The sequence below is a fragment of the Dasypus novemcinctus genome, chromosome 23 (assembly GCF_030445035.2).
Source record: "Dasypus novemcinctus isolate mDasNov1 chromosome 23, mDasNov1.1.hap2, whole genome shotgun sequence".
NCBI classification, from domain to species: domain Eukaryota; kingdom Metazoa; phylum Chordata; class Mammalia; order Cingulata; family Dasypodidae; genus Dasypus; species Dasypus novemcinctus.
The window spans coordinates 25,067,034-25,093,633 of record NC_080695.1 but is presented as its reverse complement, the minus strand read 5'-3'; the positions used below and the strand labels follow the sequence as shown (position 1 = coordinate 25,093,633).

The 26,600-nt window shown below is 40.2% G+C and overlaps 1 protein-coding gene across 1 annotated transcript in view; it reads left to right on the top strand.

Moving 5' to 3' along the window:
• CRCP (CGRP receptor component) overlaps window positions 1–25,722 on the top strand; it is a 35,131-nt gene extending 9,409 nt beyond the window's left edge. The window contains exons 3-6 of the mRNA XM_004483580.4: window positions 1,587–1,685; window positions 4,611–4,705; window positions 21,503–21,560; window positions 23,998–25,722. Coding sequence (XP_004483637.1) covers window positions 1,587–1,685; window positions 4,611–4,705; window positions 21,503–21,560; window positions 23,998–24,144 — 399 coding nt within the window. The 3' untranslated portion in view covers window positions 24,145–25,722. The remainder of the gene's footprint in view (window positions 1–1,586; window positions 1,686–4,610; window positions 4,706–21,502; window positions 21,561–23,997) is intronic.
• Window positions 25,723–26,600: the final 878 nt, after the last annotated feature.

The following is a 26,600-nucleotide window of genomic DNA, read 5'->3' as shown; positions in this document are numbered from 1 at the left end:
CTTCTGAAGATTCTTCAGAGTTTTAGTTAGAAATGACTGAACTCACTTGGATTTTCCACTCCATTAAAATGGGACAGATGGCATCATCTATAGACCTTGGAATACTCCAAGCTTGATAAATTATATACAGTACTTCAGGGATGCTGGGAATACTTTGATTTACAGTAGGCAACCTTCCCCGAGTCTCAAAGATTCCAGATATTTATCTGGGATGCCTTCATGGAATGGAAGCATGGATTTTAGCAGCCATTTCCATATTCAAAAGTTTTCTGTTAAAATATGCCTTTTCCTAATTACAGGCCTTCACCTGTAAAATACTTTTATACATTATCTTTTTGATCCTTATTAGAGCCTTACAGGTATTAACATCCTCATTTTGAAGTAAAAGTTTAGTTGATTCACAATTATTAATAATTTAGTAGGAATTAATACTTTCATGATTTTTGAGTTTGTGGTGGGGTTGCTGGGAAAGGGAAGAAGAAAGGGAAGAAGAGCTTGGTGAGAGGAGAGAGATAAAACATTGATTTTGCTAAGCTTTTATTTTGCCTAAGTCCTGTTTGGTAAAACCATCTGATCAGTTCTAGGTGTAGAAGGAAACATTTGTACATTCATTGTCAGTTTTCCATATGCATAAACTCAGGGAGACTTAGAGGTGGTCTGGGTCTCCATTGTGAGATATATAGAGAAACTGTAATAGAGTAAACACAACTATCCATATTCCTTCTTTCCTAAAGGCTCATCATAAATTTGCTGCTCATAATAAGGAAATGGTTTTTGGCCAATCCATTGGCTTTTAGGAACCTCCTTGTCCAGTTTGGACTTTGCTAGGTGTTTGGGTATTTTTATCGTTTGGGGAAACATTGCATTCATTGGGTATCAAGTCACTGTTTCTAAAATGAAGAGCAAGCAGGGGAAGGGTTGCATTATCTCCAGTAACAGTTTGAGAGCATATATTTCCCTTGATTTTTTAATATAATCGCTAAATAGGAAAGCGATATTTCTTCCTCTTAGCAATAATAAACATGTTTTTCCCTTGTAGGGTAAGTTTGCTTCTGAAGTTCTGTAGCGTTTCTTCCCCTTTCTTCCCTATCCCCCCGCCTCCTTCCTTCTTTCCTTTCATATTTTATAACTTGCCTCATAATTTTTCCTCTCCAAGTTTATTATACTAGATTTTTGTATTGGAGAAATAGAATCCTTTTTTAGGAAAATTTATTTTCAGAGGCTATTTTTGAGATCAGAGATCAGTGATATGGTATTTATTGATAGGAAACATTTGAAATATTTTAAGTAAACTAATTAATTTGGATTATTTAACATAGATAAAGGAACATGTTAAAAATGTCAGATGTGGGGGTGGATATAGCTCAGTGGTTAAGCACCTGCCTCCTATGTACAAGGTACTGGGTTTATTCCCCGGTATTTAAAAAAAAAAAAAAAGCCAGATGTTCCCCAGATTCATATGTGTCCTAATCAGATTGGGGAAGAGGGTTGTGGGGAGAAACATTTTCCTATTTATTCTTCAAAAACATTGACCTTGGAATAGATACATTTCTTAAACTTATTTATAAAAATCTTTTGTTTCCTAGGTGTTCCAGTTACTTACTGATCTTAAAGAACAGCGTAAAGAAAGTGGAAAGAATAAGCACAGTTCTGGACAACAGAACTTGAATACCATCACCTATGAGGTAAGCCTGGGCTACCTGGAGGGCCTGCCTAATGACCACTAAGCAGGGTTTGTTTATTCTGCTGATGACATTGGCCACCAAATCAAGATGGCCTTTTATCTGATTTGAACAGCTTTATTGCAACTCAGTTTTTATTCTTTTTATAAAAGCAATACTTTCTATAGTATAAAACTTAGAAAGTACCAAAGAGCATAAAAAAGAAAGCAAACATAAATCATAATCTTGGATATACCATGGTGGACATTTTGGTGAAATCTCTTCCAACCTTATGCTTTATCCATAAAAAGAAATCTTTACACACTTAATCAGTTTAACTCACTACTCTATATCTCCTTTCCTTTCTTTTTTTTCTTTTTTTTTTTAAGATTTGTTTTATTTCCCCCTCCCCTTGTTGTTTGTGCTCACTGTCTGCTCTCTATGTGTATCTGTTGTGTATTCTTTGTGTCTGTCTTCTTTTTTTTTTAGAGTCATCGGGAACTGAACCCAGGACCTTCCATGTAGGAGGGAGGGGCCCAATTACTTGAGTCACCTCTGCTCCCTGCTTGTTGTGCCTCTTACTGTGTTTCCTTATTGTGTCTCTTTGTTGCGTTATCTCACTGTGTCGTCTTGTTATGACAGCTTGCCATGCCAGCCTGTTGTGTCAGCTCTCTGTCTTGTTCATCTTTAGGAGGCACTGGGAACCAAACCTGGGACACACACACACACACACACACACACACACACCCCACCTTGTGGTAGGCAGGTGTCCTATTGCTTGAGCCACATCCGCTTTCCTCTAGTGCCTTTTTTTTTTTTAAGATTTATTTTTTATTTATTTCTCTCCCCTTCCTCCCCAGTTGTCTGCTCTTTGTGTCCATTCGCTGTGTGTTCTTCTGTGACTGCTTCTATCCTTATCAGCAGCACCAGGAATCTGTTTCTTTTTGCTGCATCATCTTGTTGTGTCAGCTCTCTGTGTGTGTGGGACCATTGTTGGGCGTCTGCACTTTCTTTCGCGCTGGGCGACTCTCCTTATGAGGTGCATTCCTTGCATGTGGGGCTCCCCTACGCAGGGGACACCCCTGCGTGGCAGGGCACTCCTTGCGCGTATCAGCACTGCACATGGGCCAGCTCCACAAGGGTCAAGGAGGCCCGGAGTTTGAACCGCAGACCTCCCATGTGGTAGGCGGATGCCCTAACCACTGGGCCAAATCTGCTTCCCTTCTCTAGTGCTTTTAATGTAAGTGGCACCTTGTCTGAATACAGGGTTCTTGGGTTCAGCGTTTGTTCTGCAGGGCTCTGTAGGTATGACTTTGTCTATTAGGGTTTGTTATTATGGAAATCTGAGTTGAACCTGATTTTTGTACTTTTGAGAGACTCTTAACTTAGATGCTTGAGGTTTTTGTTTATTTTTCAGGATTGAAATTGTTCCCATATTATATCTAGGTGAGGTTCTCTCTTAAAAAAATAAAATACTTTTTATTTGAGATAGTGCCAAGAGTTCTTACGTACCTTTCCCCTAGTTTTTCCTACGTTGTCATACATAACCATGGCACAATTGTCAAACCTAAGAAATTAAATTGCTCTAATGATATTAAGCTAAAATAAAGATTTTATTTGAATTCTCCATTTTTTCCTCTACTGCCCTTTTTCTGTTCCAGGATCCAATCCAGGATACCATAATGTATTCAGTTATCATGCCTCCTTATTTTCCCCCAATTTTTCCTTGCCTTCCATGATCTTGACTACTGGTAAGGTGTTTTTGTAGAGTGTCCTTCCATTTGGATTTGTCTGATATTCTCTCTTTAGACTGAAGTTACGGCTTTTGGGGAAGAATACCACAGAGGTGATGTGTCCTGTGCTTTGCATGGTATCAAAGGTTGCCTAACATCAGCATGTTGTGTTACTGATGATAGTAACTTTGATCATTTGGTCGAGATGGTATCTGCCAGATGTCTCTACTATAAAGTTACTGTTTTTCCATTTCCATACTCTTTTTGTTAAAAAGGAGTCACTAAGTCTAGCCCACATTTAAGGGGAAGGGGATGAAGCTCTATCTCCTTGAAGAGGGTTATCAAAGAATTTGTGAACATTGATTTTAACATTCATCAGTGGGTGGGTATTTGCCTAGTGGTGATTTTCTGTTTCCCTTATTCCTTCTTTGTTAGAATTCTTCCTTAAGGAAGAGTTCTCTCACCCATTTATTCAGTCATTTCTTTATAGCCTTATGAACTCATGGATTTTTTTTTTTTTTTTGGGTCCCCTCACTTCTGAAAAAAAGTTGTCTAAGATATGTTAATTGCCAGATTGGGGAAGCAGACTTGGCCCAGTGGTTAGGGCGTCTGTCTACCACATGGGAGGTCCGCAGTTCAAACCCTGGGCCTCCTTGACCCGTGTGCAGCTGGCCCACGTGCAGTGCTGATGCACGCAAGAAGTACCCTGCCATGCAGTGGTGTCTCCACACAGGGGCGCCCCACACGCAAGGAGTGAGCCCCATAAGGAGAGCCGCCCAGCTCGAAGAAAGTGCAGCCTGTCCAGGAATGGCGCCGCCCACACAGAGAACTGACACAAGATGACACAACAAAAAGAAACACAGATTCCCGTGCCGCTGACAACAGAATCAGACAAAGAAAAAAACACACAGCAAATGGACACAGAGAACAGACAATTGGGGGGAAGGGGAGAGAAATTTAAAAAAAACAAAATCAATTGTCAGATTGGGTTTTTATTTTTTTTTTTAAAGATCAGAAATGTGTTCTTCCAAAATTTTAATATTCTTTCTGTTCTAGCGCCTGGATAAAGGTTGAAATCTCCTGAAGTCTGAACTCATTTGTTTATAGAAGATTTTTAAAACAACAAAAATTGAAACTACTAAATTTATATCGACTACTCTCCTTCCTTCTCATTTAGGGTTCTTTGTCTTATGCTTGCCTGTTCCCTTTTTTGTAGACATTAAAATACATATCAAAAACACCATGCAGGCACCAGAGTCCTGAGATTGTCAGAGAATTTCTCACAGCAATGAAAAATCACAAGTTGACCAAGTAAGTAAAGATTATCTTAATTAGGAATAAAGTGACACATAATGAAAATGACAGCTTAGAAAAGTTGCTCGTTTAAAGTAGGGTCTTGTCACTGCCATTGTTTAGCTGAAACACCTGAAACACAGGGACCTTGTAGGGCCAAGAGCAGAAGTTAGTGGGTTTTTTAATCTCCTAGGTCTTTCTTGGAGTTCCAGTTTATGTTCCTTATCCCATCACTCCCACCCAGCATTTATTGAGCCCTTTTAAAATCAGCCCTTGCCTTGTTCTTGATTTTAGGGGAAAGCATTGAGTTTTTCACCATTTAGTATGATAGTAGTTTAGGATTTTAATGGATCTTTTTACCAGGTTTAGGGAGTTCAGTTTGGTGAGAGTTTGTATAATGAATGGATGTTGAATATTGACAACTGATTTTCTTTATCTATTGAAATAGTCATATTGTACTTGTTCTTTAACCTTCTTAAACTTATCTTTTGGATTTTTGGCTGTATCTTTTTGTAAATTTTTATTTACAAAACAATAAAAGAATAACAATATACATATAGTCTAGATAGAGTTAATGCTTTACTGCTTTAAGTAAAATGCATAAGCCATATAATGATATAGGTTTATCTTTCCCTTTTTGTATCATAGTTGTCATATTTATTAAGCATCTACATACATTGAAAATACTGTTCAGCAATGCTTTAACATTAACTTTTTCCTTTTTTTTAGGAGGTACTGGGAATCAACATTTTTTTTCCTCATTTTTAAAAATTAACTTATTGAAGTATATCACTCATACTTAAACATACATAAAAAATAAGTGTATAATAATAGTTGCGAACTTACAAAACAAACATAAATAACATTTTACTGGTCTCTCATTATTCACCCTACCACCAAAACTTGCATGGTTGTTAACTTAAACCTTTTTAACTAATGATTGAAAAACACTGTCAAAATATTACTACTAACCAAAGTATTTTTCCCCCAACCAACCATATTATTATCTTTATATCATTTATATATGAACATACATAAACAATTAAGTGTATAGTAAAAGTTGTGAACTTACAAGGCAAACATGCATAACATCATACAGGGGTCCCATATACATCAACCCTCCACCAGCACTTTGCATTGTTGTGAGACGTTTGTTACAAATTATGAAAAAATACTGTCAAAATCTTACTACTAATTATAGTCCTTATCTTACATTTGGTGTGTTTTCCTCCCTACCCACCTTATTATTATTTTTTAAATATATTTTTTATGACAGAAGTTGTAAACTTATAAAACCTTCACGCAAAATGTGCAGAATTCCCCCTTTATCAACACACCACACTGTGGTGGAACATTTGCTATAGAAAATATCATTTGATTTTTACCATGTCCGATGTGTACATTTGGCTCACATTTTCCATACTGCCTCATTATCAACACACTACATCTTTTGCATAGATGCAAGAATATTATATTATTATTGCTAAGCACAGTCCATAGGTCACTCCAGCTGTATTTTTCCCATGCTTCTCCACGTTCCGAACACCCTGCAGTAGTGATGTACATTTGCTCTAACTCACAAAGGACACTCTTGCATCAATCACAATTCTCATCCACCCCTTGGTTTACTGTGCTATTCAGTTCCTAGATTATTCTCTAACATTCTGTCAGTTGGCATTTATACACCTAGACTATGATTTTCAGCCACATTCTCATTTATAAACTAGCTGTTACTCACTGTGTTACCATCCACTCTATATATTTCCACACTTTTACAGTAAAGCTAATTAAAACTTCTGCATACATTAAACATCAGTAGTCCATCTCAGTCCTCCTCTTACCTCCTTTAAGAATCTACCACCTACAACCAGGTCTTGAAGATATTTTCCTACTATTTCTTCTAGAAGTTTTATGGTTTTTGCTTTTATTTTTAGGTTTTTGATCCATTGTGAGCTAACTTTTGCATAAGGTGTGAGATAGGGTCCTCTTTCCCTTTTTATCTATGGATGTCCAATTCTTTCAGTACCATTTGTTGAATGGACTGTTCTGCCCAAGCTGCATGGGTTTAACAAGCTAGTAAAAAATCACTTGACCATACATGTGAGCGTCTGTTTCTGAACCATCCATTTGGTTCCATTGGTCTATGTGTCTGTCTTTATGCCAGTACCATGCTGTTTTACCACTAAGCTAGGTAATACGATTTAAACTGTATGATGTTTCTGGGTATTCAGGACCCCTTACCTTTCCAAATAAATTTGATGATCATATTTTCAATTTTTTTTAATGCTGGTCGAATTTTTATTGGGATTGCATTCAATCTGTATATCATTTTGCGTAGAATTGACGTCTTAATGATATTTAGTCTTCCAATCCATGAGCTTGGAATGTCTTCCAGTTATTTAGCCCTTTTTATTTCTTTTAACACTGAGTTGCAGTTTTCTGAATACAAGTGCTTTACATCGTTGGTTAAGTTTATTCCTATTTGAGTTTTATGTCATATTTTATTTTCACCACTCTTTTGACACTTGTAATTACTTTTATTGATATAATCTTCATTTCTAGACCCTCTTCCAGGCCTCTCTCTCTGTCTTTTGTTTTCATACTCTAGCATACCCTTCAGTGTTTCCTGAAAATCTGGTCTCTTGCTTAAAAATTCTCTCCGTTTCTGTTTATCTGTAAATATTCTAATTTCACCCTAATTTTTGAAAGATGGTCTTGCCAGATATAAGATTCTTGACTAGAAGTTTTTCTCTCGTATTATCTTAAATTTATCTTCTTGCCTCCATGGTTTCTGGTGAGAAATCAGCACTTAATCTTATTTGGTATCTCTTATATGTTATGCATTGCTTTTCTCTTGCTGTTCTCAGAATTCTCTCTGTCTTTGGCATTTGACATTCTGAGTATGTGTCTCAAAGTTGGTCTGTTTGGATTTTTTTGGATGGCAATACGATGTGCTTCTTGGACATGGATATCTATATCCTTCGATAGGGTTGAGAAATTTTCTACCATTATTTTTTCAAATATTCCTTCTGCCTCTTTTCCCTTCTCTTCTCCTTCTGGGACACCCATGACCACATATGTTTGCATGCCTTTTGTCATGTAGTTCCCTGAGACCTTGTTCAGTTTTTTCCGTTCTTTTCCTCATCTGTTCTTTTGTATGTTCACTTTCAGAGGCCATTTCATTAAGCCCACCGATCCTTTCTTCCACCTCCTCAAATCTGCTATTATATGATTCCAATGTTTTTTAATTTCATTTACTGCACCTTTCATTCCCATAAGATCGCTGTTTTTCTATGTATGCTTTCAAATTCTTCGTGCTTATCCAGTGTCGTCTTAATATCCTTAATCTCTCTAGCCATCTCATTGAATTTATTAAGGAGATTTGTTTGAACATCTTTGATTAGTTGTCTCAACTCCTTTATGTCATCCAGAGGCTTATCTTGTTCCTGTAACTGGGCCATAGCTTCCTGTTTCTTGGTGTGGATTGTTATTTTTGTTGGTGTCTTTGCATCTGGCTTACTAGAGTATTTATTCTGGGTGCAGTTTTTTTCTTTAGTTTAGGGCTTCCTGTCCTTTCTCCTTTGCTGGTTGTATAGTAGGAACCAAGGTTTTAGTTGGTGCTATAAGCTGTGGAGGCTCAAGCTGCCCTGATTGTGCCAGGGACCAATAAAGCATCTCCCAAATTTCTCCTTTGCCAGGGATAGAGGCAGAGTCACACCTGTGTGGAATAATCCAAGTCATGCAGGCCTAGACTGTAGTTGCCCAGAGAGGCTGGTGAAGCTTCTCACCCCTTTCTCCGCTGCCTGGGGTAAGGATGGAGCTGCAGGTATGGGCAGCAGTCTATGCAGTGCTGGCCCAAGATGGCCACAGTTGCCCTGGTAGACTTTGGATTATTCAGTCTGTGCCAGGCAAAGGTACCTGCAGTTACCTGGATAGGCTGGTGCAGGGCCCACCAGCCTCCTCCCTGCCAGAGGCAGGGCTGAAGTGTAGTCTCAGGCTGCAGGCCGATCTGGTGAAAGAAACTGGTTCCTACCATCACTCTGATTTTGGGTCAGCTGGGCTTCCCCTCAGGCTGTGGGCCTGTTACCAGATTTTGTTTAGGTTCTTTGACTCTGCTGGAGAAATGAATTTCAAGAGCACATCGGGTGAGTTAGGCCAGTAATTTACTCAGGTAGCAGAGGAAGAGAAATGGGAGAAAATAACAGAGCAGGGGTCCCAGGTAGAGAGAGGGGGGCTGAAAAGTGATAAAGAGGGCTGATTTATAGGCTATAATTCCCCATTATAGGTTATAAATGCTCAGGTTTTACTTGTGTGGTGATCCAAGGTAGGGGAGAAGCAGCTGGAGCCTGGATCTGGAGGCACCAGAGCACGAGAGAGAACTCAGGTCCAGTGCCACTTTTTAAGCTGCTAGTTGTTCTACCCCTTTGCTAATGGCAGGGGAGGAGTTCAAGCTGTTTACCGCTTTGATTGCTTATTTCCCCCATCAATCTTCCAGGAGAGCCCAATGATAAAAGTCCTTGGAGGAATATCTGGGGCTACTCCTGTTTCCAGAGGAAGTCTTCTTCTGAATGGCAGAATCTTGGGGGAGGGTCTTCCAGCAGCCATCTTGAGGTTGCTGGTGTTCACGTAGAGACTCTGTCAGGTTGCAGATACATCTGTTAATTCCCTATTACTAGCCTGCTTCAGGTGGAGTAAAAACGGCAGCCACTGGCCTCTTCCCGACTTGCACAGATTCACACCCCATCTGTTCCCAGGGTTATATCTTAGCCAGCCGAGTCTACCAATCAGTAGCCGAAATCTGCAGCCAAGTGTCTCCTCCTCTGTTTATGGGAAATAGAGCTTCCAGTTCCAGCCACAGAATACCTCCTGGGGCAGCTTGTGCTGCCAGAGTAAAATAATCACCGGCCTCCATGGCTTGGCCAGTAATTTCCCAGAGAGGCTGGCACAGGTCCCCAAAACTTCCTTCCTACTGGAAGTGGCACTGGGACCTAGGCTAGAACTGCAATCCAATCTGGATGGAAAGAAGCTGGTCCCCACTGGCTCTGTGATTTTCAGTCTCTACTGCTTCCTCTCGTGTGAGGTGTGGAGTTAAGATGGTGGCTACCAGCCTCTTTCTGACTTGGACAGGCTCATGCTTTAGTTGTTCTCAGGATTATACTTTAGCCTGCTGAATTTACCCATCGGTAGTTAAAGTTGGTGCCCAGCCGTCTCTTCCTCCCCCATTTTTGGAAAGTGGAGCTTTCAGTTCCAGCCACGGAACAGCTCCCAAGGCGGCCTATGCCTCCAGTGAAGGATAAGCACTGGCCTCCATGGCATGGAACACTCTACTTACAAGTCTTCTCTGCAGATGGGCAGTCTCCTCTTTCCATTCCTTCAGGTATGTTGCAGGATGCTCTTCTGGCCTCCTGGAGCCCCCAAACAGTGCTTCAGCTAGCTCCAGAGAGCTCTGGGTGTTTACTAACTGCCCTGTAGCAAGAGCTGATTCTAGGAGCTCCTTACTCTGCCACCGTCTTGCTGGTTGCCCACCATTAACTCTTTTTTATTCTTACACAGAGAACATAAGAGGACAAAAATAGTCTTTCATATTTACTCAGAATTTTACTCTTAGTTCATTTTTGAAGTTACATGTTTCCCTTGTTATCATTTACTGTAGCCTAAAGAACTTCCTTTAGCATTTCTTTTAACACTTCTTTTAGAACAGGGCTGCTGGCTATAGATTCTCACTTTTCTTTCAACTGAGAATGTCTTTGTTTTCTTTCATTCCTGAAGGATAGTTTTACTATGTTGAATGTTTTTTTCTTTAAACACCTTAAAGATGTTATTCCAGTATTTCCTGTTGTGATTTCTGATAAGAAATATGTGGTGATTTGAATATATAATGTATCATTTTCTTTTGGCTGCTTTCAAGATTTTTTTGTTATTTTGTTTTTCATCAATGCTGTTATGATGTGTTTAGGCTTTGTTGTTGTTGTTGTTATTGAGTTACTGGACCTGGGGATTGAACCCTGGACCTTGGTATGTGAGAAGCCAGCACTCAACCACTGAGCCACATCAGCTCCCCTGAGTTGGTTATTTTTTGGGGGCGGGTAAGATTTATTTTATTTATTTATTTCTCCCCACCCCTTGTTGTTTTTCACTTGCTGTGTCTGTTCATGTTCCTGTGTCTTTAGGAGGCACCGAGAGCTGAACCTAGGACCTCTGATGTGGGAGGGAGGTGCCTCATTGCTTGAGCCACCTCCGCTCCCTGCTTTTGTTGTATCTCTCATTGTTTTTCCTGCCCATGTCTCTTGTTGTATTATCTCATTGCATCAGCTTGCCACAACTGCCCATCGCGTCAGTTCACTGTCTTCTTTAGGAGGCACCGGGATCTGAACCAGCAACCTCCCATGTGGTAGGCAGGAGCCCAGTCACCTGAACCACATTTGCTTCCCTGGTTTTTTTTTTTTAAGTTTGTGATTCATTCTTATATTTTATTTTGTAATTAATTCATTTTTTAAAAGATATTTATTTATTTCTCTCCCTTTTCCTCCCCTCCCTCCTCCCCCATCTACTCTCTCTGTCCCTTTGCTGTGTGTTCTTCTGTGACCACTTTCATTCTTATGAGTGGCACTGGGAATCTGTGCCTCTTTTTGTTGCATCATTTTGTTACATCAGCTCTCAGTGTGTATGGCACCACTCCTGGGCAGGCTGTGCTTTATTCGTGTGGGACAGCTCTCCTTACCGGGAGCACTCTTTGCACATGGGGCTCCCCTATGCTGGGGACACCCCTGCATGGCACAGCACTCCTTGCACATGTCAGCACTGCACATGGGCCAACTCACCACACAGGTCAGGAGGCCTGGGGTTTGAACCCTGGACCTCCCATGTGATAGGTGAATGCTCTATCAGTTGAGCCACATCTGCTTCCCCCTGGTTATTTTGTTTGCTTGCTTGTTGTTTGTGTTTTTTGTTTTTAGGAGGCACTGGAAACCGAACCTGGGACCTCCCATGTGGGAAGCAGGAGCTCAATTTCTTGAGCCACATCTGCTCCCCTAGGCTTCTTGGTTATGTAAATTTAGCTTTCTTACATTTATGACTTATTTGGCTATTATTTTTTCAAGTGTTTTTTGTTCCAAGCTTTCTCGTCTCCTTTTGGAACTCCAAAGACATAATTTTAGAACTTTTGATATTATTCAAGTTTCTTTGAGGTTTTCTGTTCATATTTCCCCCCCATTGTTTTTCTCTCTGTGATTCAGATGAGTTCATTTCTATTGCTCGATATCTTCAAGTTCATAGACTGTTTCTTATGTCATCCCCTTTCTGCAATTAAACCCATCTGGTGAGTTTTTCATTTCAGATATCGTATTTTTCTATTCTAAAGTTTGCATATGCTTATTTTTTATAATTTTTTTTTCTTTCCTGGGGACTTCTATCATTCCTTTCATTTCAAGAATGTTTACTTATATAGCTCATGTTGTGATAATACCTATCTTAAAGTCTGTCTGGTGATTCATACATCTGTGCCATCAAGAGTTTGCCATCTGTTGATTATCTTTTCCCTTGAGAATGAGTCATATTTTCCTGGTTGAAGTAATCTTAAATTATTAGTGGACATTTTGAATATTATACTCTTTAGAGTCCAGGTCTTGTTACAGTTTTCTGGTTGATGTTTGTTTTTTGTTTGTTTGCTTGATTAGCAAGCAATCAGTGCAGTTAGGTTCAGACCTCACTGTGTTGCCTTCTGTAGCAAGGATTTCAATGTTTGTTTCATTTTTATAGCCTTTGTTCTGCTGCTTTGGGTCTCATATACATACTTCAGGGTGAGCCTAGAGTTTGTGCTGATTCATACTCAATATAGGGGATCCCCTTCTCCAGCTCTCTTCTTTGGGATTCTCCCCCTTATTCTCTGGCCACAGGGACCCTCTTTTTGGTCCTCTGGTGATAAGTATTGGTATTGGGTTTCTGCCTACATGTCCATTTATTCCTATAGCCACCATTGGAGCAAAGTAGAGATGGGGGAAAAAGGATTCCTCAGGAAGTGGATGTAGCTCAAATGGTTGAGCGCCTGCTTCCCATGTACAACGTCCTGTATTCAATCCCTGGTACCCCTCCTAAAAACAAAAACAAACGTAAAAACCAACTCTAATTGGGGAGCTGATGGAGTTCAGTGGTTGAGCGCCTGCTTCCCATGTACGAGGTCCTGGGTTCAATCCCCGATACTTCCTTAAAAAAGAAAAAGATTTCCTTAGCATTGTGGACTGCAGGGGGTCCTTTCCCAAGTTCCTATAATCAAAAAGACAGTTTTAACTGCTGGCTACCCACTTTCAGAGCTCCCCTGGGGACCTGCCTCAAGTTGTAAGAGAAAAGAGCAGGGAAAAGGTGGGTTCTTCTGGATTTTCAAATCTCAAGGGCCCTTTTCTCAGTTTTCTGGCCAGAAAGACAGATTTTCTCTTAGAGATTTAGCTTCCTGTGGAGCTGCCACAGCTCTCCTGAAAGCCTGCCCCAACCTCAAGGCCATGAGAGAAAAGAGAAAACAAAAAATAAGAAACATCCATTCCCCACCCCCAATTGGTTCTTTTTTTTTTTTTAAGATTTATTTTATTTCTCCCCTCCTTTCTCCCCCGTTGTCTGCTCTGTGTCCATTTGCTGTATATTCTTCTGTGTCTGCTTGTATTTTCATTAGGCATCCCCGGTAACCGATCCTGGGACCTTCCACAATGGGAGAGAGGCGATCACTCTCTTGCGCCACCTCAGCTCCCTGTTCTGCTATCTTCTTATTGTCTGTCCTTTGTGTCGCTTGTTTTGTCATCTTGCTGTGCCAGCTCTCTACATCAGCCGGCACTCCTGTGCAGGGCGGCATTCCTGTGCAGGGTGGCCTTCCGTGTGGGCCGGCACTCCACGTGGGCCAGCTCGCCGTGCAGGCCCGCTCACTCTCACCAGGAGGTCCTGGTCATAGAACCCTGGGCCTCCTATGTGGGAGATGGGAGCCCAACTGCTTGAACCACATCTGTTGCCCCCCTAATTGGTTCTTTAAATTTTGTTTCCCTTCCCCATCTACCTATTTCTACTTACTTTTCAGAGTTCTCAGATTGTTGCTTTTGTATTTTTTTAAAAAGTTTATTTTTTATTTTTAAAAATGTATTCCCCCCTCCCCCCTGTTTGTGCTCATTGTTTGCTTGTCTTCTATTTAGGAGGCACCGGGAACCAAACCCAGGACCTCCTATGTGGGTTGGAGGCACCTAATTGCTTGAGCCACCTCTGTTCCCTGCTTGTTGTGTGTCTCACTATGTTTCCTCATTGTGTCTCTTCATTGAGTCATCTTGTAGCACCAGTTCACTGTCTTGCTCTTCTTTAGGAGGCACTGGAAACTGAACCCAGGACCTCTCATGTAGTAGGTGGGCGCCCAACTGCTTGAGCCATATCTGCTTCCCTGCTTTTGTATTTTGTCTAGAGTCTTTTAGTTGTAATCAATGGAGAAAAAGATTTTAGCGGGCTTACTCTGTTTTGCCTGCATCAGAAGTCATCCTAGTGATTGAGTTTTTAATTTTATTGCGGTAGCATATATAATATAAAATTTGTCCTTTCGAGCTTCTTTAAGTGTACAATTCAGTGGTGTCAGTTACATTTGCAATGTTGTGTTACCATCACCATTATCCATTACCCAACCTTTTTCATCATCTAAAACAGAAACTCTACCCATTAAGCAGTAACTCCCATTCCTTCCTTCCCTCAGCCTCTGGTAGCCTCTAATTTACTTTCTGTCTCTATGAATTTGCTTATTCTAGATATTTAATGTAAGTAGAATTAAACAGTATTTATCTTTTTATGACGTGTGTCAGCACTTCTTTCCTTTTTATGGTTGACTAATATTCTATTGTATAGATCACATTTTGTTTATCCATTTGTCAGTGGACACTTGTGTTGTTTCCACGTTAGGGCTATTGTGAATAATGCTGCTGTGGACATTGGTGTACAAGTATCTTGCTTGAGTACCCATTTGGAATTATTTTGGGTATATACCCAGCAGTGAAATTGCTGATTCATATGCTAATTCTGTGTTTAACTTTTTGAGGAACTTATTGGTTTATTTAAGGTCTCTTCTCAGCTGTTTGTCTAGGCTGTTGCTTTACTGCCTAATTCCTAACATCTTTTTTAAATATGTACCTGGCTACCCATTCAAGAAACCTACAAATAGGAACTGCCTTGCAGACTGATTCATGTTTGACCATAATCTCTATAAATCTGAAGCAGGCTGTATTATACAGAGAAGGATTACTTTCTGCTCTTTTTTTCTTTTATGATGCCAAATTTGAGGATTTACAAAGTCCTTCACGACTTCTTATTCCTCTATACCTTTCATTAAATGATTGGTTTCTGAGATGGACTGACATACCAGGGATTTTCATGGGTTATCCAGGGCTGCCTGCAGTAAAAGCTGCAGGCAGTTTTGTTCTGCAGCCAGTAGAGGGAACTGGCAGGCTCCTCTCACTGTGGCTGGGGCCTGGCTTCTCATCTGGGAGCAGCCTCTAGCCTGTTGTAATTGCTGTGGCCTCAATGCCTGGTGATTCAGGGACTTTCTGGCCAACTACTACCAAGACCTGGATCGCTTTGCCACGTGATAGCCAGTGTGGATATCCCTGATATGGAGAAGAGATAGAAGACAATAACCCTTAGTTGTTCCACTTCTATTAGTGCAGATTGGAGCTCTGTTAATTTGCCTGAATACCTCCACTATTACAGTCCTTGAGGGTAGGAACCTTGTTTTATTTTACTTAATAGTCTTATTCAGCAAAATGGTGGTGTTGGGACTCAAATCAAAGCCACTCTGACACTAAGTCCTATGTTATTTTTTCTATAGCATGCTACTTCTCCAAAGTACATGGTTCTTTAATCATTTTTAGGTTTTTGTCTGAGGCATTTATTTCTCAAAGAACTGTAGCTCTCATACTGAGATCTCCTTAAGGTGTAAAACTATGCCTTAGATAGCCATGTAAATAAATAATTTTGGCCTGGTGAGCCCCTATAAGGGACTCTTTTTTTGCATAGATTACTCTTCGGGGTTTGGCCCCATATGTGGGGCTGTACCTCCTGGGACTTGCAAAGCTCAGAAACCTGATGGGTTGTCAGGTTTCCCTAGTATGTGAGGAGTGGGCTGCCCAGTCTGTTTTCTGGCCTTTGTTTCCCTAGAATTTTCTAAGTCTGTTTCCCATGGATTTCTCCTGGAAATCAGTCCTACTCGAGCCCTTTTTTTTTTTTTTTTTTAATTTATCCTTCAGGTTACATTTATCTCATGTCAGGTTTGCTGCAGGTGTTGGGGATACAAAGAGAATAAAATGGAAGTGCTGTGGTAATGAGGACATAGTGGAGAGAACTAGAAGTGTCAGAATATGAGTTGTACTAACTTGTCTGCAGGAGGTGATAATGGGTTTTAATATAAAAGTGTTAGCCAAGTGCACATGAGGAAATGCTTTCTAAGCAGAGGGAGCACCCAGCCTGAGCTTTCCTGTGCAGTGTTGGCAGTTTGGTTTGACTGGAATATGAGTACTTAGGGAAAGTAGAGGCATGTGAACCTCAAGAGACTGACACAGACCAGATTTCAAAGGGTTCTGAACTAAGGAGATTCAGTTTCATACCAAAATTTACGGAGACCGTGGAAGGATTACAATCAGGATAATGAGATGACCACATGTTTAGTTTTTAGAAGATATTTGTTTTGTAAGGTTAAGATAGATCAAAAAAAGTTGCAGACCTCTGAGGATGGAGGTCCTTGTTTTCTGGCCCAGAAGGGTTGAAGTGGCCAATGGGAATGGTGAGGTGATGACAGATAGATTAAAGAAATACAATTGGTAATACTTGGTAACTGGATGTGGTCAGTGGGTGAGAGGGAGGATGCGCCTCAGGTTTCTGGCCTTAGGATTTGGTTCTTTTTTTTTTTAAATTAGAATTACTTATTACTTTTTTTTATTAAACTCATACTTGAGTTCACTAACAGACTTGGGCTAGCATTTGTTAAGATACATAGACACTAGAAAAATTTATTTTTGAATTTAGAAAAAAAAATTTTAAGCCATCTTTTACTTTCAAAGTGCCAGCTGTGTTGGGGCCTCAAAATAAGTTGTTATTATGGTCACTTTGTGAATAGTGGAACAGCCAGTGGACTAGCAGGTAAGCAGTTTGTCCCCTTGTCTGTCTGGACAGTTCTGTGTGATGGCACAGATCCCAGTGTGAGGAGAATAAGAAAGGGGAGAAGGAAGCTGAAGAGAAAGAGCAAGTAAACAGCTGTTTTAAGGTTGTAATGATAATTCAGTCACATAAATACATTTCATATTCACATGAAGTTCCCCTAAAGGCATCCTTTCTTGGCTGTGGACATTTTTTTTAAAGAGAGAAGTTGTGAATTACAGAACAATCATCCATAAAAGACATGATTCCCATATGCCACCCTATTATTAACACCTTGTATTGGTGCAGAATATTTGTTGTAATTTACTTGAAAGCACATTTTTATAATTGTACTATTAACTATAGTCCATGGTTTAATAATTTAAGGTTCACTGTGTGCAGTTCCATGGACTTTTTTTTAAAAATTTTCATTCTAGTAACATATACAATCTAAAATTTCCCCCTTTAATCAAATATATAGTTCAATTCGGTTAATTACATTCATATTGTTATGATATTATCACCATCCATTACCAAAACTTTTCCATCATCCCAAATAGAAACTACATTTTAAACCTTAACTTCCTGTTTCCTACCCTCACCCCATCCCGTGGCAACCTGTATTCTAGATTCTGACTCTTTGAGTTTGCTTACTCTAATTATTTCATATCAGTGAGATCACACAATATTTGTCCTTTTTTTCCTGTCTTATTTCACTCAACATGATGTCTTTAAGTTTCATCCATTTTGTCATCTTACCAAGATGAGAAGTACAGAGAGTAGAGCTGGTTTGTTAGAAAGTATGGTAAGATCATGTTGGGAAGTGCTGAATTTGAAGTGTGTCAGAGATGTCTAGGTGGAACTGTCTACTTGGCAGTTGGATATAAAGTCCTGAGATCAGCTTAGGTCTAGCATGAAAACATGGATTCTTGGTTAAAGTCAATAATGGCAGTTGAAATTGTGAAGTTGGATGAGGAGCAGAGGATGAAAGATGGCACCATGGGAATGCTGCAGAGGCAAGCAGAAGAGAAAGCCCAGAAAGAGATGAAGAAATAGTCAGAAAAATAAGAAGAGAATCAAGAAAGAATGTTGGTGTGGAAGCTACAGGGTAGAGGACATCAGAGAAGCCTCCACTGGCTTTGTCCATGTGGGGGTCACTGGGTACTTTAGCAAGAGCATTTAGTGCTCAATGAGGGCAGGAGCTAAAATGTAGTGAGTAGGTTGAGAAGTGAGGGAAGAGAGTAAAGACAATAAAAATAGTCTTGCTTGTAAAGCCAGGGAGATGTGTTTGTGATCCCAAAGCTGGAGCCCAAGCATTGGCAATATGTGGAGTTCTATGAATTTATCCGTTCTCAACACCTTGGGTGTAGGAGCAAAGAATTTTCTTGGTTGGTTTGACCCAGAGTTGGGATTTTTCAGGGCACAGTTGTGAATGTTTCTGTTGCTGGAAGACTTACAAGATCTTTTTTGTGATTGATTGTAGGAACATTTCTGGCAGACCCTGGTAGAATAATGACTTAATGAACTGAGTTCCATTCCTTTGACGGATTTGTAGCAGAGATGCTCATTTATACAGCTGGATCTTTTCTCTATTCCTGCTTTTTCCTCTATTCTCTCTTCATGCTGTTGGGAGATGATGGTTTTTAAAAATTACGCAATTTTGTTTTGATTGAGCATTCAACTCACTTGAGTATTCAGAATTGCTTGCTGATCTTTTTAATCCTAGTTCTCTTGTTACCTGATTCTTTACAGCTTCTAATCCTTGTTATCTTTAAGTCCAGACCACCTCCCTCTCAGATGATTACTTCACCTAGAAAACTATCTGAAAGGAATTTCTTGCTCCTCAAATTTCCTTCAGATTTGCTTTTTCTTTCCATGTTATTGTGGTCTCAGAGAAACCTCTTTTTCACTGCAACTTTGGACTTTTGTTTTCCTAAGGATTTTTACTTTCCTCATGCTTTATCTTCTTAGCCACCAAGCATGCTGCATCCTCCCTCTAGACCCTGCCCTCCTCAGGCTGTAACCGCTACTTCCTCAGTTATTCTTCACTCTCCACACTTCAGTTGTCACCACCACTGTCATTCCACTGAACTGCAGGCAACCATTGACGTCTCTTTGGCAAATCTAGTGATTCTACACTGTCAATCTATTTTCCACACTTCAGCGTTTGACATTGTTGATGATACCCTTTGTTAAGAAATTTTCTTCTCTTGGATTCTCTAAGACCATTCTCCCAGGTTTTCTTTTCTCTGCTTCTTATTCCCCTTTGCTGCCTTCTTTCCTGTCCACTTCAATAGAGGGGCTTTAAGGTGTTCTGTTCTGTGTCTCCGGCTACTCTGCATTTGGTCTGGGCCACAGTGTCTACTGCCATGGTTTCATCTAAGTCCTTGTAATTAATCTGGCTCTAGTTTCTTTAGTTCTATCCCCAAATTTCAAACTGCTTGACAACCTTGTCAGAGCGGTTCCATAAGCACCTCAAACTAAGCTTCCAATCTTAATACCTTTTTTCCAAACACATCGGGCTAAAAACCTGGTGATAAGCCTTGACTCTTTCCTTCTCTTCACCCCTAACCCAACCAACATAGGCAATTGTCAGGTCCTCTAAATTGCACCTGACGGTGACCTGGAGCATCTAAGCTGTTCAGATGCTCATTGTCATCCCTGCTGCTGCCCAAGTTTGTGACCTCCTCAGCTGTCACCTGAGAGTATTATAGCAGCTGCTTCAATTTGTCTCTGCCTCCATTTTTACAGGACTTCATAATTGCCATCAATATCAGCCAGAGCATGTCACACCTTTCCTTGGTTGCTCTCTAGTGTCTTCTGAGCAATATCCAGGGTCTTGGTAATTAGAACCCTTTATGGTCTTATCCTGAATGACTTCCAGCCCATGTCTCACAACCTCTCTAGCAGCCATTTCCTAAAACTTCATCAATTTTTATTCTTTTGGGCAGTTTGTTTGTTTGTTTGTTTGGTTTTTTTTGGCTCTTCCTACGCTCCCATCTTTGCCTAGAAAATCCTTGAAAGCCCAGTGCAAGCAAGGCATAAGACTCCTCTACAAAGTCTTCTCTTTTTGAGTCTGGAGTAAATGTTTGCTGGATTATGAGAAATAAAACTTGACAACAGCTACCTTAATAACAGCTACCATTTATGGAAAAATTTTTTGTGGGACAGTCATTGTTATAAATACTTTCCATTATCTCAAATTTATATTAGAAGCAGATGGTTAAGAACAAGAGATTTGATGGCAGAGTCCCAAGTATGCCATTTACAAGTTGAATGACCTTGGACTAAGTTATTTACTATCTCAGTGTCAGTTAAGTCTGAAGGTAAATGTGCTTGGCGTATAGAACGCAAGCAATAAATGGTCACTAAAATTGCCAATATGAAAAGATTTTCATCCCTCATAATCCTCTTATGAGATAGTAGGTCCTATTATCATTCTTTTTTTACAGATAATGAAACTGAGGCTTAGGGAAACTAGGTAAATTTGTACTGTTTCCCCAGACACATGGCTGTGAAAATTGTCTTATTCATCTTTATCACAGAATATCTTACAATCTCACTAAGTATGTATTTGAATTGAAATATGGGTCTGGAGCACCAGGGTCAGATTTTAAAAAGAGACATTTAGGGGTTAGCACCTGCACAGGGGTGGTAGTTGAAGCTCTTTCCTTTTAAAGTCTATCGTCTTTTAGGGTCCACACCATTCAGTCACCTCTTCACCAGTGAGCTGTTTATTGCCTTGTGACTGATGATAATTATTATCTTTAGCTGTTACTTTAATCATTTGTTGTTAAAATTTGCATGTGTTTATCTTCTTTCCCCAACTGAATTGTAAGCTCTTTTTGAGGGCAGAGGACTGTTTCTTATACTTCAGTGTATTAACTCCTGCTCCCGTATAGTCTTTTGTTTTTGTTTACTAAGGTAACAGGTGACATCTGAGTAATGTTTACTATTAATATCCAAAAGGAATTCTCAGCCATTATTTCTAAGCAGTGACCCACCAACTGAGATAATTTTGTTAATCCTTACTTTCTAGAGTTTGTTCAAAAAACATTATTTTCAAAACAAAAATTTCTAGGTTAAATACGATGTTTCAAACTGCACCTCCACTATTGCTCCCTTCCATAAAATCCATGTCTCGTGCCTGTGCTGCGAGCAACGCAGCAAGGTGATGACACAACAAAAGAGAGATGCAATAGAAACCAGAAAGTGAGGTGGCGCAAGCGACAGGGAACCTCTCTCCCACATTGGAGGTCCCCGGGATTGAATCCCGGTGAAGCCTAGAGGAAAAAACGAGGCAAGAAGACAAAAAGAAACAGAGACAGAAGATCACACAGCAAATGGACACAGACAGCAAACCAGCAGGGTAGGGTGGAGGGAAAGAAAAAAAAAAATTCATGCCTTTATACCCTCTAGGATTCTAATATTCGTTTTTTTGCCCTTGGATAAGAGTTACTGATGGAAACTCTCCTATCCCTTTTCTCTCATTTTACAATTGAAGAAACCAAAGGCTTTGTTCTAAACTATTCACTGTTTTTTTTTAAAATTGCTTTCATGGTGGCTCATTGTCCCAGGTTTTATCCGACAAAGTATTCTCTGAACAACTTGGTCAGGATGCAAGATCTTTAAGAATATGAGATTTTTAAATTCTTTGTGCTTTTCTTTTAACAGAGCTGAAAAGCTTCAGCTGCTGAATCACAGGCCTATGACTGCTGTTGAGATCCAGTTGGTGAGTAAAGGAGGCCTGCTTGTGGGGTTTTGTTTCTGGGTCTGAGACATAGAAAGGGTGCCAAAGCTGAGAATGGCAAGCCAGGAACTGCCATTTCTGGAAAAGGCTGTCCATCCCTCTGTTTTATAAGTTAAGGAAGGGCTCCTCAATATGATCCTGTAAGTATGGCTGTAGGGAAAATAAAAGACTGGAGCACATTGAATTCCTCCGCTTCGATTTAGGCCTATGCATTGGCAGCTCTCTGTCTACTCTGATGTTCCTAGGCCTTTCTGGCCATTGCTTCCCTGTAGGGGTTGTTGCCAACAAGATGCTGCATAAAAACATTATAGACTCAACAGGGCTGTGCTGGCATTTATCTCCCCCATCCGCCACCTTTTACCCCTACCTTTCCTGTATTTCTTTTCTTGGTTAATGGACTTTCTTTCTCCCCTCTCTGACCTTCCTGGCCCAATCTCCCAAGCTAGAAACCTGGAAGTCATCATTCTTTCTCTTTGATCTCATATTCATTTAGTCCCCAAGTTCTGTTATTCGATCTCCTCTTCTTCCTTCTCTCCCTACTGCCTTGCCTTCATTTCTGCTGTCATTTCTCAGCTCTGTTTTTGTAGTAGTCCCCTCTCCATTCTCCCTGCCTCCTGCTTGGCCCCTCCAGTCTATCTTCTATACCACTTTCATCGTTCATTTTCTAAAACCACAAATTTGATCATCTTGTTTTCCTGCATAAAACCACTCTATTTGCCTCATCACACATAAAGTCCAAATTGCAATCACAGTATAAGATTTCAGAGTCATGGGAGGCAGCTGGATTGTAAGGCCTGGGCTGGTGTGAAAATGAGGCCCAGTGATGCCGAAAGTTGTTGCTATATTAGCATGCTGTGGCCCTTTCCTTCTGTTGTACAGTGCAGAGAGCTTCAAGCTACAAATAGTACACCACTGAATTGCCAGTAAAAAAAGCTTTAACCTGGAGAATTAATAAAATGAGAATGAAGATGTTTTTAGGGTCAGTTTTAAAAGAATTACCTTAGAAACATGTGGAAGAAACTGGTGAAAAGTATGTAGGTCTTTCAAGTTGCTTATTGAAAAACAAAACTGTTTTAAAGGAAAAGAGGTAATCTTTTATTTAAATTTTTCTTCCCAGAGTTGTTTCTGCCCTTCAAAATGCACCCAAAATTAAATTAGAAACATTCCTTCCATAAAGGATGCCTTTCTGGGGGAACTGGCCTTTCAGCTAAATAGAGATCCCTTTTCTTGTACACTCATTGTTTTGATGCTTTAGACTGTTGGAGATTCAACCTGGAGGGAGAAAACAAAACAACAAGAAACTAATTCCTGTCCCTCTGGGTTAAGGATCGCATGCCATGTCTCCTCCAGCTTTAATCAGCAGCATATGTTAGTCATGGCTTACTGACAGATGGCAAGAAGGCTGAGGGGGATTAGAGTGACTTCATCCCAGAGCCTGTCGAAAGCTCTATCATTACTTGGTGAGATTAGCAGCTATTAAGATGCTCCCTATATGCCAGGCACGTGCTAGGGGTTTTATGTACATTACCTTTAATGACCTCAGCTTAGTCTTGGGAGCCGGTATTCTTCCCATTTTACCCTAGAGCGCCTTTACCTGAGAGGTCTCCATGAGTGATAGTTAATGCCACCAAGAGAATATGGTTAAATAATTATACTGCCTGCATACTGTTTTGTAAAGTGGTTGACTGCATTATGTTTGTATTCATCAGTCTATTGGGAATGAGCAAGGAGGCCAAGAAACCTGGCTTGTGGTTGCAGGCATCGACCCTGTCAGAACTCAGGCTGTAGGTGGACCTTTGGAGGAGCAGTGTGGGATGTTTCCTAGCCTCACCCAGCAGATCTCTGGTCTGCATTCCCAGGAGATGGACAAGGCCATGTGGTGTATATTAGATTGCAAGCTTTTGAATTGGGCAGGACTGGCTTGGGATTCCAGTTTTTACCAGCCCTACTCATCAGGCCCCAGTTCTATATTCCCAGGAAATGGACAAGGCCACATGGCGTGTGTTAGATTGTGGGCTTTTGAGTTGGGCAGGACTGGCTTGGGATCCCGGTTTTGCCCCTTGCCAGAGCTGTTGTGAGTGTTAAAAGAAATAATGGATAATTATGGTGGTAATAATAAGAATTAGGAAAAATATTTGAACCATTTGTCACATAGTGGGCACTTTTCAAATGAGTTTTGATACAGTTCATTAAGTTACAGATGTGCTTGTGAAATATAAAAGTGTAAAGTGCCATTTTATTCCTAGAGGTGGCTTTTCTTTGCATATGCACCATATTCATATGTGTATGTGTACATGGATGAGTATATAACTGCTAGGGCTTTTTTTTTCTTTGAGTGCTGGGCTGGGACTATGAACAGCCTGGTGGGGAGAAGGTGGAGGGTTTTGTTACCTCTGGAGGATTTTCTTTTCCTGTGCAGATGGTAGAAGAGAGTGAGGAGCGGCTCACAGAGGAGCAGATTGAGGCTCTCCTCCACACAGTCACGAGCATTCTCCCTGCAGAGCCAGAGGCTGAGGAAAAGAAAAATACCGGTGACGTGGTGATGGACGAAGAGGACCCAGTATAAAGGAACGCAGCTGACCGGGTGTCTCACGATGCTAAAAGGCAGAGCAACCATTTCCTAGACCTTCAGAGGATTGTTTATTTGGATTTACCCTCTTTTCTGACAGGCCTGATTTCATGGTTAGTTGGGTAAATCACAAAAATAAGCTTTTCTCAAAAATAAGCTAAAAAGGAAGTCTTGTGCTTCAGGGAAAAGAAACATGGTGAAGACAGTTTAAGGTTGTCAGGGCAGAAAGCTAAAGAGGGAAGGACAAAGTCAAGGATGATGATGACTAGACCCTTTTGTGGTAAAAAAAAATAAAAAAATTTCTCCTGTGGTCTTTGCCTCAGCTGCGGGGAGGTCCCTGTACACAGCTGGAAAATGCTGTTATTTCCTTTGCTGTGTCCTAATTAGTTTCAGCTGCTTTTCTAGGACCTTCCTAAGCAGGGTCTCAGAGCATTGTTGGGAGCAGAGCTAGATTGTGAGAATGAGGTTAGATGGCTAAAAACTCCCAGAGCAGCAAATAGTTGCTCTAGGTTAAAATGAGCCATTGGATTTGGCTCAACTCTGAGGAATCTTTTCCTAGAGAGCAGCACAGATAAGAACAGAACAGGCTTGGCCAGCCTTTCCTTAGGTCTGAAGGCCCCTTTTCTCTGCTAGCACAGGCCCTGTTTACCAGCTCGCACACTGGTTAGTCTTAGATGTTAGGACCCAGTTCATTCCAGTTGAAAAGACTCACTTCAGGTTGAGTGACAGTGACAACAGAAAATACTTGGTTCAGTGTTGACTGTCTTCTCATAACCTTCAATTTCTTGTTCTGCAGCAGGAGCCCTGGGAAGGGCCCTGTTGAGGCCAGGTCAGATTGATTTGTACAGCGAGAAAGTTGTTTGCACGTTAAACAAAGAGCGAAATTATGTAGCCCTTATTATGGGCAGAATAGGTTAGTACAAGAGGTTGAATAATAATAATTTGAATTTGCTGGCTGTTACACGGTTGCCTTAGTCTTTGGATTTAAAATGTTAAAATAATTACCATGTAAAGAGGTTGTTCATAATCCATCCTTGGAAAGTTTAATAGCTCCAGGCATTTGGTTACCTTATGTCCTGGAAATACTGCTAAGTATCTGATTTCCCATGTTCATTCTTTTCCTTATTTGGGGAAGAAAATGCACGTAGACATTAATTTTCCAAATTAGTTCTCATTTTGTTGTAGGATTACAGATTTTCAATACTATTGTTAATTGTATCTCCCCTTCCTCTGCACCCACATTTCTCAGGTTATTTCCGGTCCAGCCCCTTATAAACAAATGCACTTTTCTGTCAGTCAACCTCATCATCTAAGCATAGACTGAAATTTGCTTACAGACAACATGGTAATTAATGGGGGAGAGGGTATTGGGGATTTAACTTATTGATTTATCTGTCAAGGCTTACATGTGCCTATGTCAGTGTTTAACTCATTTTAATCTAAAGTGTGTTAGATGCTTTCTCTGAATGTATTTGGGACTTAATCTAGTTAATAATAGTTTTCAGCTTGGGAAGTTTTAGAAATCTTTGAAGAGTTTATTTTGCTATGGATGGAGAGAAATAAAATGAAATCTGACTGAAGGCTGAAATGTGTAATCTTTTAAAAAGATTAAATATATTTAATACATCAGAATTCTGTACCAAATTTAAAGAAAATACTAAGTTTCTATATTCGGTTCTTGAATCTAGCCTAAGTTTCTGATTGAGCTAGACAGGCTCTGGAAGGCATAATTATTACAAGAAACATAAATTCTGTGTAGTATTCCTGTCCTGTTAATAATAAACATTTTGGAAATGTAAATACAAACTCAGAATTTATCTGAGAAACCTAACTGGGATGGCATCACATCTGGGGAAGAGAGTTGGGAAGTCTGGGAAGCCTTTTGCTTTTCATTTTATCTACTACTATACTGCTTCAGATTTTGACCATGTGAATGTTTTATTCTTTAAAAAAGTAATGTACATTTGCATATTGTCCTTCTAAATTATTACTGAATTTTTAGTGGACAGTTAAATTAAATTCCAAACATGGAGGCGAAGCCAGTCACTCTAGGTTCTTACCTTCCAAAGGGAGGCAGTTGTGAGGGCTGCTGGCAAGCTCTAGCAGATAAGGAAGGCAGAGTTTCTGAGAACTAATGCTAGCATCTAACCCAGTGACTGTAGCTGGGTATTTTATTTCAGACAATTTTGGGCTTTTAATTCACAGGCCACAGTAAAGAATACTGTGTTTGGGATTTTTTTTTTTAAGGCGAGAGCCCTGGTTTTAATATGGAGACATTTTAAAATTATTTGTCAGAAAGTGCTAAGTTCTTGACAAATTAAGTTGACCTACTAGTTAGGTTTTTACCCAAACCTTTTCCTAGATTTTGCTGAGAATTTCTAGCATGACTCTCAGAGGGCTTCCCATCTGTTCAAAGCTCTTGTTCATGAAATAATGGGTGTCATTTTCCTCAT